Here is a 12,234-nt window from a genome sequence, read left to right as displayed (position 1 = left end):
TTCTTTTCCATGTTCAGTGCTTCCTTCAGGATCTCTTGTAGGGCAGGCGTGGTGGTGACAAAATCTCTCAGCATTTGTTTGTCTGCAAAGGATTTTATTTCTCCTTCACTGATGAAACTTAGTTTGGCTGGATATGAAATTCTGGGTTGAAAATTCTTTTCTTTAAGAATGTTGGAATATTGGCCCCCACTCTCTTCTGGCTTGGAGAGTTTCTGCCGAGAGATCTCTTGTTAGTCTGATGGGCTTCCCTTTGTGTGTAACCCAACCTTTCTCTCTGGCTGCCCTTAACATTTTTTCCTTCATTTCAACTTTGGTGAATCTGACAATTACGTGTCTTGGAGTTGCTCTTCTCGAGGAGTATCTTTGTGGCGTTCTCTGTATTTCCTGAATTTGAATGTTGGCCTGCCTTACTACGTTGGGAAAGTCCTCCTGGATGATATCCTGCAGTGTTTTCCAAGTTGGTTCCATTTTCCCCGTCACTTTCAGGCACACCAATCAGACGTAGATTTCATCTTTTCACATAATCCTATATTTTTTGAAGGCTTTGTTGATTTCTTTTCTTTTTTCTCTACACTTCTCGCTTCATTTCATTCAATCTTCAATCACTGATACTCTTTCTTCCAGTTGATCGAGTCAGTTACTGAAGCTTGTGCATTTGTCACATAGTTCTTGTGTTATGGTTTTCATCTCTATCAGTTCTTTTAAGGACTTCTCTGCATTGATTATTCTAGTTATCCATTCATCCATTCTTTTTTCAAGGTTTTTAGTTTCTTTGCACTGGTTACGTAGTTCCTCCTTTAGCTCTGAGAAGTTTGATCGACCGAAGCCTTCTTCTCTCAACTCATCAAAATCATTCTCCATCCAGCTTTGTTCCATTGCTGGCGATGAGCTGCGTTCCTTTGGAGGGGGAGATGTGCTCTGATTTTTTGATTTTCCAGCTTTTCTGCACTGCTTTTTCCCCATCTTTGTGGTTTTATCTGCCTTTGGTCTTTGATGGTGGTGACATACTGATGGGGTTTTGGTGTGGGTGTCCTTTCTGTTTGTTAGTTTTCCTTCTAACAGTCAGGACCCTCAGCTGTAGGTCTGTTGGAGTTTGCCTGGGTATCAGCAGCAGAGGCTGCAGAAGATAGAATATTGCTGAACAGCGAGTGTTGCTATCTGATTCTTGCTCTGGAAGCTTCGTCTCAGGGGTGTACCCAGCCGTGTGAGGTGTGACGTGTTGGTCTGCACCTAGTCAGGGATGTCTCCCAGTTAGGCTACTCAGGGGTCAGGGACCCACCTGAGCAGGCAGTCTGTCTGTTCTCAGATCTCAACCTCCTTGCTGGGAGATCCACTGCTCTCTTCAAAGCTGTCAGATGGGCATTTACCTCTGCCGAGGTTTCTGCTGCTTTTTGTTTAGCTACGCCCTGTCCCCAGAGGAGGAGTCTACAGAGGCAGGCCGGCCTCCTGGAGCTGCAGTGGGCTCCACCCAATTCGAGCTTCCCAGTTGCTTTGTTTACCTACTTAAGCCTCAGCAATGGCGGGCGCCCCTCCCCCAGCCTCGCTGCTGCCTTGCAGTTAGATCTCAGACTGCTATACTACAATGAGGGAGGCTCCGTGGACGTGGGACCCTCTGGGCCAGGTGTGGGATATAATCTCCTGGTGTGCTGTTTGCTAAGACCCGTGGTAATGTGCAGTATTAGGGTGGGAGTTACCTGATTTTCCAGGTGTTGTGTGTCTCAATTTCCTTTGGCTAGGAAAAGGGATTCCCTTCCCCCTTGCGCTTCCCAGGTGAGGCGATGCCTCGCCTTGCTTCAGCTCTCATTGGTCGGCCTGCACCCATGGACCAGTGCCAACTGTCCGACACGCCCCAGTGAGAAGAACCCAGTACCTCAGTTGAAAATGCAGAAATCACCCGTCTTCTGTGTCGCTCATGCTGGGAGCTGGAGGCTGGAGCTGTTCCTAATCGGCCATCTTCAAGTTCAGGAATATTAAGCATGTTCATACTGCTGTGAAACAGATCTTCAGAACTTTTTCACCTTGTAAATCTGAAACTTTATGCCCCTTAACCCCTTATCCTAAGTTCCTGGTAACCACCATTCTGCTTTCTCTGAGTCTGATTACTTTAGATACCTCATACAACTGAAATAATGCAGTATTTGGCTTTTTTGTGACTGGCTTATTTCATTTTGTATAATGTCCTCAAGTTCATCCTGTAGCAAGTGACTGGATTTCCTTCCTTTTTAAGGCGGAATAATACTCCATTTGGTAGATATAACACAACTGGTTATCTGTTCATCCATGTATCACATTTTTTAAACAGCCTACTGAGGTATAATTCATTCCCTTCACTAGTCTTCAATACTCTGCTGTAAACAAGAGATCTCTTATCAGCTCATTTATGGATTATCACTATAGATTCATATGTTTTCTTTTGTTGTCATTTTTTTGGAGATAGAGTCGCCCAGGCTGGAGTGCAATGGTGCAATGTTGGCTCACTGCAACCTCTGCCTCCCAGGTTCAAGTGAGTCTCTTGCCTCAGTCTCCTGAGTAGCTGGGTCTACAGGCATGCACCACCACACCTGGCTAATTTTTGTATTTTTAGTAGAGACGAGGTTTCACCATGTTGGCCACGCTGGTCTTGAACTCCTGACCTCAAGTGATCCACCCATCTGGCCTCCCAGAGTGCTGGGGTTACAGGTGTGAGTCAGTGGACCTGGCCTGATTCATATGTTTTCAGTGGTTTATAATCACCACTGAACTTACTGATTTTGGTGCTCACACTGTTCCTGTGTTGGCCAGTGGAAGCCCTTTCAGGCTGACTTCTGAATCCTTGTGATATCAATATCTTAAATTTTGAAATAATTTCTGACTTATAGAAAGACTACAGAAGTTAATACAAAATACTACTATACATTCTTCACTTAGGTTTCCAAAATGTTACCATGTTTGCTTTATACTCATATTCTCTCTCTTCCCCACCTCCCCATCATATACATATAAATTTCTTCTGAACTGCAGTAGTTGAAGTAGCAGACGTGATGCCCCTCTGCCACTAAATATTCATTGCCTATCTCCTAAAAACAAGGACATTCTTTTACATAATTACAGTACAAGTGAAAATCAGGAAATTAACATTGCCATAGGACCATTATCTACTGTAGACCTTATTCAGAGTTTGTCAATTATCCCACTAATGTCTCAATTTCATTTTAGTTTTTCGTAGTCTAGGATCCAATCCAGGATCGCACATTGCATTTAGTAAAGTCTCTTTAGTCTCTTTTAATCTGGAACAGTTCCTCAATCTTTTGAGTCTCATGACCTTGACATTTTTGCAGTGTATAGGTCATTTATTTTGAATATTCCTTGCATTTGGGTTTAGCTAACGTTTTTTCATAATTAGACCCAGATTATGCATTTTGGCAGGGCTACCAGTGCAGGAATGGTGTTGTGCCTTAGTAAATCCTATCAGGGGGTGCATGATGTCTGTTTTGTTTCACTCCTGGTGATGTTAAACCTGATCATTTGGTTATGGTGGTATCTGCCATGTTTCTCCATTACAAAATGACTATTGTATCTTTCCCTTTGTAATTAGTAAGTATCTTGTGGGAGCTGTTTTGAAATACTGTAAATGGTTTGTTTTTTACTGAAGTTTTGCCCACTAATTTAGCATTCACTGATCATTCTTCCATGAAATATTTAGTACTGTAGTTGTTGCCAAATTGTGATTTTCTATTTCCTCATTGCCTCTGTATTTACGAGTTAGTGTTCTACTGAATGGGAAAGCTTTCCCTTTTTCCCTACTTATTTACTTATTCATTGATATCAGTGTGGACTCCTGGCATCTATTTTATTCTTCCCAGTACTCTGAGGTCAGCCAGTAGGGAAAACCCTGAATTCCAAGCAAATCACAGATTTCACACTGGCAGGTTCAGAATACAGCCATCCCTCAGGGATTCAGAGAACTTATAGTTATACTTTTCTTTTTAAAAACCAGCTAAAACAAGTTGTGCTTAATCATTTAAAACAGACACTATAAAGTAAATAAGTTTCAGAAACGAACACAAAAAAGCAAAGGCAGTATTTACCTATAATTCTTGAGGCTGATTTTCGAGGAAAAATTTAGGGGGAAAAAAGAAAAAAACTCTCACCAAGAAGGTACAATAAAACTAAACTTAAGAATTTAACAGGCTGGGCACAGTGACTCATGCCTCTAATCCCAGCACTTTGGGAGGCCGAGGCGGGTGGATCACGAGGTCAGGAGTTCAAGACCAGCTTGGCCAACATGGTGAAACCCCGTCTCTACTAAAAATACAAAAATTAGCTGAGCGTGGTGGCATGCACCTGTAGTCCCAGCTACTTGAGAGGCTGAGGCAAGGAGAATCACTTGAACCCGGGAGGCGGAGGTTGCAGTTAACTGAGATCATACCATTGCCCTCCAGTCTGGGCGACAGAGCAAGACTCCGTCTCAAAATAAAAAGCAAGAACAAACAAAAAAAAATTTAATAAAATCGATTTTTTTTTTTTGGAGACCGAGTTGTGCTCTGTCACCAAGGCTGGAGTGCAGTGGCATGATCTTGGCTCACTGCAACCTCCACCTCCAGGGTTCAAGCAATTCTCCTGTCTCAGCCTCCCGAGTAGCTGGGATTACAGGTATGCCATGACACCTGGCTAATTTTTGTATTTTTTTTGTTAGGGACGGTTTTCGCCATGTTGTCCAGGCTGGTCTGAGACTCCTGACCTCAAGTGATCCACCTGCCTTGGAGTCCTAAAGTGCTGGGATTACAGGCATGAACCACCGTGCCCAGCCATAAGATTGAAAATTTTAACAACTTTAAAATTCATTCATTAAGAGCCTCACTTCATTAGTCATTAAGGAAGTGCAAATTTAAAGCAAAATGGAATCCAAGACCTACCTACTACAATGGCTAAAATGAAACAGAAAAGAAAATCCCTAATTGACAAGGGTGTTAAATAACTAGAATCTAAAAACCTGTGTGTAGGAGTGTAAATTGGTACTACTACTTGGAAAACTGGCAGTTTCTACTAAAACTTAACATACATATGCAATTCCACTCCTAAGTACATACCCAACAGAAACGTATCCATCCATTGACTAAAATATATGCTAATGAGCGTTACTGTGATACTGTTAATAATACACCAGAATGGGATTTGCGCTGGCATTCCCTGGGGTTGGGGGGGTGTGAATAGTGACTGGAAGGGTGTCAGGGTATCATGCATGAGGGGAGCTTCAGAGGAGTAGTCACGTTTTTTTGTTTTTGTTTTTGAGACAGGGTCACACTCTGTTGCCCAGGCTGGAGTGCAGTGCTGCAATCTTGGCTCACTGCAACTTCTGCCTCCCGGGTTCAAGCAATTCTTATGCCTCAGCCTCCTGAGTAGCTGGGATTACAGATGTGCGTCACCACACCCGGCTAATTTTTTTTTTTTTTTAAAGTAGAGACGGGGTTTCACCGTGTTGGCCAGGCTGGTCTTGGACTCCTGACCTCAGGTGATCTGCGCACCTCGGCCTCCCAAAGTGCTTGAATTACAGGCGTGAGCCACCATACCCAGTCACGTTCTACTTCTTGATGCTGATATTGTTTATGAGCATATTTACTTTATGAAAATTAATTACATTTAATTTGGGCTTTTTCTCTCTGTATAGAATTCATTTTCTGCTTGCTATCCTGTAAGAATCTCTGGAAGCAGTAATAGTGTACACAAGGAAAGCCTCTATAAAAGATGTAACTGACAGACCTTTATTTCCCATTGTGACTGATGAATATAAAACTGTCTTATATTTGCATAATGCTGTACAATATTTACATACTTTTCAGGACTCCTCAACAGCTGCATGAAGGAGGTCAGGTATTATCTTAGTGACATCTATTCTTCTGGCATAATGACTAATAGTGCCCCAATTTACTCTCAAGTATCCTGATATAATGATGAATCATATGGTTACCACTTTACAGATAAGGATACAAGAGCCCGAGGTTAAATGACTTGCCCAGTATCACTCATTAGTAGGTGTTACACCCAGGACTCAAAGCCAGATTTTGACTACTTCAGGGTACTCAGAAACAGAACTGGACACACTGAGTGACGCCTTTCACTCTGCCCTGATCCTTGGGGCTCTGGATCCCCACACCCCAAACCCCAGCCCTCTGGTCCTGTGCTGAGTGTTACCGTGACGTGAAAGAGGACTGCCTTCCACCCTCCGCACTGTGACTCTGGTTTCACGTCCAGCTCTTAAGACTGTCCCCTGGGTCTCAACCCTGCCTTCTCAACTCCTTGGCTTTCAAGGGCCTAGACTTCTGAGATGACCCACTGTCTGTGCCACTGTGCATTCTTTATTAGTCCCAACCCTCAGCCCAAATGTACACTCGAATATCTGCCACAGTGCAACTTGTAGAATCTTGAGAAATAAAATTTTCCAGTCTCCATAAGGAGATGTGAGGGATCTGATGAACAAGACGTTGTACCTGAGATATAATGCATACTGTAAAATGCACACATCAAAAAATTTTAAAGTGCACATGGAAAAGACATTAACAACTATAAACCAAAAGGACAATGTTGGGTGTGGTAATGTGGTAGGTAGAAGGAGTTTTTTTCCTTATATTATTATTTTTGTAATACCACTTTTATAATAAACATAAATCAACTTGAAGCAGTGTTTACAAATGTCATTTCTTACTTGATATGAACAAGTTTACTTTTACACCTTATCTGAGTCTTCTATAAGTGATCTTAAATGTTCTATGAAGACCACAGTATTGCTTGCCTTTTCACTTTTAACTCAATTCCTTTCTCAGAGCAGCATACAATCATTTAAATATAGGCATCTCATCAAAGCAGAAGTTATCTGTATTTGCCTTTCAAAATTATCCTAAACCAGGAGCAGTGGTTCATGCCTATAAAACCAGTGTTCTCGGAGGCTGAGGTGGGAGAATCACTTGAGCCCAGGAGTTCCAGACCAGCCTGGGCAACATAGGGAAACCCTAGTCTCTACCAATATTAATAATAATAATACTTCTTAAGGGGATTATAGTTGATAGATTATTGTCAGTTTTCTTAAAATTTTTTTAATTCAAAAGAAGCACCTACTTCAAAATCTTAAATGTGGTACAAAAACGATTTCAAAACTGAAACTCTTTAATGTGTTTTTTTCTTTTTTAATAGCCCCCAACAATGGTAATCAAGACATGTCAGCCTGGTTCAATCTATTTGCAGACTTGGATCCACTTTCAAACCCAGATGCTATTGGACACTCAGATGATGAACTCCTTAATGCTTGACTGAAGTTATAATGTCACTTCAGTGGCCTTGAGACATCAATTTTGCAACACATTTCCTTTGTGGAAAGGAGTTTATATTGTAACCCACACACAAAAGCATGGTGTTTGTGAATATAACACCTGTCAGCCAACTTTAGACAGATGGTAAAGACCACATTTGAATAGGTTAAGTACATCTTTCATATCTTGGATTTGCAGCTGTTGGTACTATGTGGAAAATATTAGAAACTTCTATGTGGAAAATATTAGAAAACTATGGAGTCTGCAATATTTAGATACTGAAACTTATGTCAAAATAACGGCTAGGAGTAATTCTGTCAATATGGAGTTGAGCTTATTTCTTTGGAAACCCTTTTAAGTTGCCTTGCTGGCTGTGAGAATTTTATATGTGGATAAAAAAAGATAGCATGTAAATTGGATTGTGGTTTGGGGTCAGTTTTTAAATAAAATAGTAACAAGGAGGATTTTCTGTTTTCGAAAACAGCATTAGAACCAGACCAGCTTTGTTTTGGGTTAGAGAGATAGAATAAGATTTGAGAGCTTAGTTTGCTTTAATGAAATCACAGAGAAACTTGATACTTGTTTTTCTTCATTTGGAGGCTAAAATGTAATGTTTTTTCATTCATACAAAATAATGGACACTCCCTAATTCCATTATTAAATCTTGAAGGGGAAATAGCAGGATAATTAATTTGCTAAGCCCATTCTCTGTAGAAACAGAAAATCTTCCCATCTCCTAAACCTCAGAATGCACAGTAATACTTAAGGCTTGTACAAGTGTCTTCAGACCCACTTTTTCATACATTTGCGATATGGTATTATGCAGTATTTATATTATTTCTGAAAATAAAATGAGGGGGAAGAATATTCCCTAAGCAACTGGCAATATTATTCCTGATACACCTAGAAATTTCTATCTGAATGAGGAGACACTTATGAACACCTTATCCTTACATATATTTGCATACTTACCCCATATTTTGTGACATAATTTAACCCAGAATACTTTCTGGCAGACATACAGAAAGCTCTGTGTGATCAATAAGGGAGTGTCTCATTTTTCTACTTCCCTCTTCTTGTGGGTGACATCATCTGAGGCTCTATTTGATTACTAAGCAAAATCTGTTACCCCTACAGGGTTTAGAACCTAAGTATTAGAGAGGAAGGCTATTTAATGGAAGTTAGTGTAAGCTGATAAAAACATAGCTATTGTACATGCACATCAATCACTCAATTTCCTGTCCTTTTTTCTTGCCCACCCTTTAATTCTGAAGCAATTTCCCAAGTGTTTTGCATCCACTCCATTGCATTTCCATAAGAAGACATTTTGAATAAGTTATTCACAGTAGTTTCCATGTGCTCTTAGTTCTATTCTAAACAGGCTTATTTAGAAGAGGATTGCTTGTAATGTTTGTCATGGTACATAGAAAACATTGGACCAGAGTAGGTAAAATGCAGTCCAAGTCCCATCCATAGCCATCTATAATAGTAACTGCCCACAAGCTCTCCGGAAAACTACTACAATGGCCAAGTACAGTATAGGCTGGAAAGACCTTATTAGAAACACTGACTCAGAAAAAAGGTATGAAGTCTTTCCATAAAATCTTTTCACAATATTTCTCCTATTTCTTTAGATTTTAATGAGCCATTACTTATCTCTTCAGAAGCATTTTTTAAGTCTTCCTTTATACTCAGTGAAATTTCCCAGAATGCAATACCGTCATTGTTCTGCCAAGTTCCAATCACCAAGATCATGATTATGAATCCCAATCTGAATTCTGTACCCATGGTGACTCTGGTGCTCTCAACTTTTGAGTGCCTCAAAAAATGCTAAATCTTTGTCCGGGCATGGTGGCTCATGCCTGTAATCCCAGCACTTTGGGAGGCCAAGGCAGGTGGAACATTTGAGGTCATGAGTTCGAGACCCAGCCTAGCCAACATGGTGAAACCCTGTCTCTACTAAAAATACAAAAATTAGCCAGGTGTGGTAGTGTATGCCTGTAATCCCAGCTACTCGGGAGAAGAATTGCTTGAACCCAGGAGGCGGAGGTTGCAGTGAGCCGAGATTGCACCACTGCACTCCAGCCTGGGTGACAGAGCGAGACTCCGTCTCAAAAAAAAAAAAAAAAAGCTAACTTTATGTCTTGAGAGTTTGTACCATTTTTCTTTGTAGTGGTCACCTTGCTAATGCATTAGTTCTGAGAGATTTATCTCCCTCACGTGTGTGCAGGGAAGTCCCTGTTATCTGATACAGATACTTTAACAAGCAGACAAAGCAGAAGTCCAAAGCCCATACTAGGAACACCCTAAATTTTCCAAAAGCAAAGGTTCTCCCGAAATGGAGACATACCAGGGACTGTTATTATTCAGTTACTAGTTTCTATAACATTTCTTCTTTCAACAGAGTATGTGTTTCCCTTTTAACCCAGAGCAACATTAACTTCCTTAGCAAGTCCAGTTCTAACTTCCAACAAGTCCAACCACTATTTTTGAAGGGCATATCAATAACTTTATTAAGACGAAGGCAACCACATTTGTATTTTCTCAAGATTAGTTATTTGAAGCTCAGCAGTTTTTGTGGTCAGAAAGAAATTTTGCTCTATTAAACCAATATTGCTAATATAAAACACCACCACACTGAAGAAAGGAGGGAAAGGATGGGAAAAGCACAGAACAGAGAATGACTGGTTGCTTTTTGTCTCGATCTAGATAATCCACATTCAATAAGAAGTAAATTAATTATCCTTAACCAATGGTAGGCTGAGACCAACCCTCAAAATAGGTATTTTGTTATGTTAAATGGGGAGAAATATCTATACTTTATTTTATACTGGATAAGAATATGTTTAAGTCTAAAGACGGGCTAAACTTTGCCTAGTGTGTCTACAACCATTTTTTAGGAGAGGCAGGAATATCAGGGCATAATAAGATCAGATTGGTGTAATTTTGTATGTTTTTGAAATCCTTCATTAATTGTAGAACCTTGATAGGATTAGAAACAAACTGTATTTCAACAAACAGGTTTCAGTATTTGCACATTGAAAAAGTGTTTTGTATTTCAACTATAAATATTTCGCATATCTGTATAGACCATCTAGAAATGTAGAGGTCTTACAGCATTAGAACGAAGGAAGTTTAAACGTGCTCCGTCTATTTTTCTGAGCCTCTTTTAATAAAGATTGCAAGATGGCATAAAACAAAAGTTTGTTTCCTGAAGTGTTTAATACAATTATTGTTTTCCTATTCAAAAACTTGGGTTTTACCTCAAGATCATAGTATTAGGAAAGTACATTTAGTTGATATGGACATGGGAGAATGAAAATAAAACCAGGGCAATTAATATCCTTGTGAGGCCAGGCGCGGTGGCTCATGCCTATGTAATCCCAGCACTTTGCGAGGCCAATACAGGCAGATCACTTGAAGTCAGGAGTTTGAGACCACCCTGGTCAACATGGTGAAACCCTGTCTCTATTAAAAATATAAAAATTAGCCAGGCATGGTGGCAGATGCCTGTAATCCCAGCTACTTGGGAGGCTGAGGCAGGAGAATCGCTTGAACCCGGGAGGCGGAGGTTGCAGTGAGCAGATATCGGGCCATGCAGTCCAGCCTGGGTTACAGAGTGAGACCCTGTCTCAACCAAAAAAAAAAAAAAAAAAAAAAAAATCCTTGTGAGATGAATTCCTTCTGATTTATATCATATAGAAAGGGACTATGTAAGATATAGGAAATAATATAATGTACGTTATTTGTGTAAATACTTTCAGTAACAAAAACTATCAAATATCAAAAATCTGAGCCTAGACACAAACAATTAAATATAAGCCATAGTATGTAACCTGACTTATTGAAGGCAAGAATAAAAAGAAGAGAGCCAGAATTAATTCAGTTATTTTTGTCTTCCATAGCATTGGCAGGGCCCTGCATTTCTCTACCTTAAGCAATGAAGCAGTCCCAGAATTTTGGAATATAGAAATTAGGAAGGAAAAACGAACTTTTAAAATATGAATTCAGTAGAACTGAAAGTAATGCATTTCATGCAACAGTAAAGTGTTTAAACATGGCAAAGAAAACTATGGGACAAGATGAGAAGAAAAATGGTTGGTCAGGATGGGTCACATCCAGAAGACCAACATAAACTATTTTCCATCTTTTTCTGTACTGTTTAAAAGACTACTAAAGAGTTCAAAACAAACTATCCTTGGCATTTAAAGTCAAGACATGATTCCTCACTCAGTGGTGTAAATCAACCACTCATTGGCCAAAGAGTAAATACAAAAAGGAGATGAAGTTCTGACTGGTGTCGTGGGTGAGATTTTACAGTGTATGTTTTTACATTTGTAGTGTAGGTTTTAAACTTCCGGTTTTCTTGCTGCCTCAGCATCTCCACAAACAGGCTGTGAGCACCTGGCCCAGTGTGATATGGGCGGCCCCCGCCCCAGGTTTCCCTTGCTACCTTGCCCATGACCTAGTAACATTTAAACGCACCAGTGAAGTTCTCACTTTTTCTCGTGTGCTTCTCCCTGACCCAAAGGCTCCTGCCCATGTCTTAGGCCTCTCCGCTCCCCACCTGCTTGGCTGAGCCCCCTCCCATGTGACCCCCTCTCAGCATGCAGTGACTGTCTCTCTAGGACCTGTGAGTGTATTACAACATTTTTTTCTGTGTCTCTCCTGTGATCTCTCTTGTGGCTAAACCTCACTGACCATAACCTAAAAAAACATGAAAGAAAAAGTTGTTTCTTTTTTCTCATTTTAAAGTAGTATCTTCTAGAAGAAAAAAATCAGCCATAGCACTACCATCTAGGAATAACCACTACTAACATATTTTTGGTTATTTTTTTTGTAGTGCCTTCAAGCACACATTTGAATTGTGATCCAGATGATTTTACTGTCCCCTCTCTCTTAAATGGGCATACCTAGTCACAGAGATTTAAAAACCAATTACAGGCCGGGT

The 12,234-nt window shown here is 40.3% G+C and overlaps 1 protein-coding gene across 20 annotated transcripts in view; it reads left to right on the top strand.

Annotated features, from left to right (window-relative positions):
* Window positions 1-12,234, top strand: part of ICA1L (islet cell autoantigen 1 like) — a 99,165-nt gene that overhangs the window by 85,434 nt on the left and 1,497 nt on the right. For 13 of the 20 annotated variants that reach the window (XM_045367487.2, XM_074009798.1, XM_015432564.3 and 10 more), the window contains one exon: window positions 7,168-10,485. The exons of 5 other annotated variants lie outside the window; for them this stretch is intronic. In XM_045367487.2, coding sequence (XP_045223422.1) covers window positions 7,168-7,283 — 116 coding nt within the window. In that variant the 3' untranslated portion in view covers window positions 7,284-10,485. Of the gene's footprint in view, window positions 1-4,675; window positions 6,646-7,167; window positions 10,486-12,234 lie in introns of those variants that run through there. 2 more of the 20 variants (XM_074009792.1, XM_074009793.1) reach the window with 1 other exon arrangement.

Source organism: Macaca fascicularis, chromosome 12, assembly GCF_037993035.2.
Source record: "Macaca fascicularis isolate 582-1 chromosome 12, T2T-MFA8v1.1".
NCBI lineage: Eukaryota > Metazoa > Chordata > Mammalia > Primates > Cercopithecidae > Macaca > Macaca fascicularis.
Note: the sequence above shows the minus strand (reverse complement) of the source record. Positions and strands in the feature narration are given on the sequence as shown.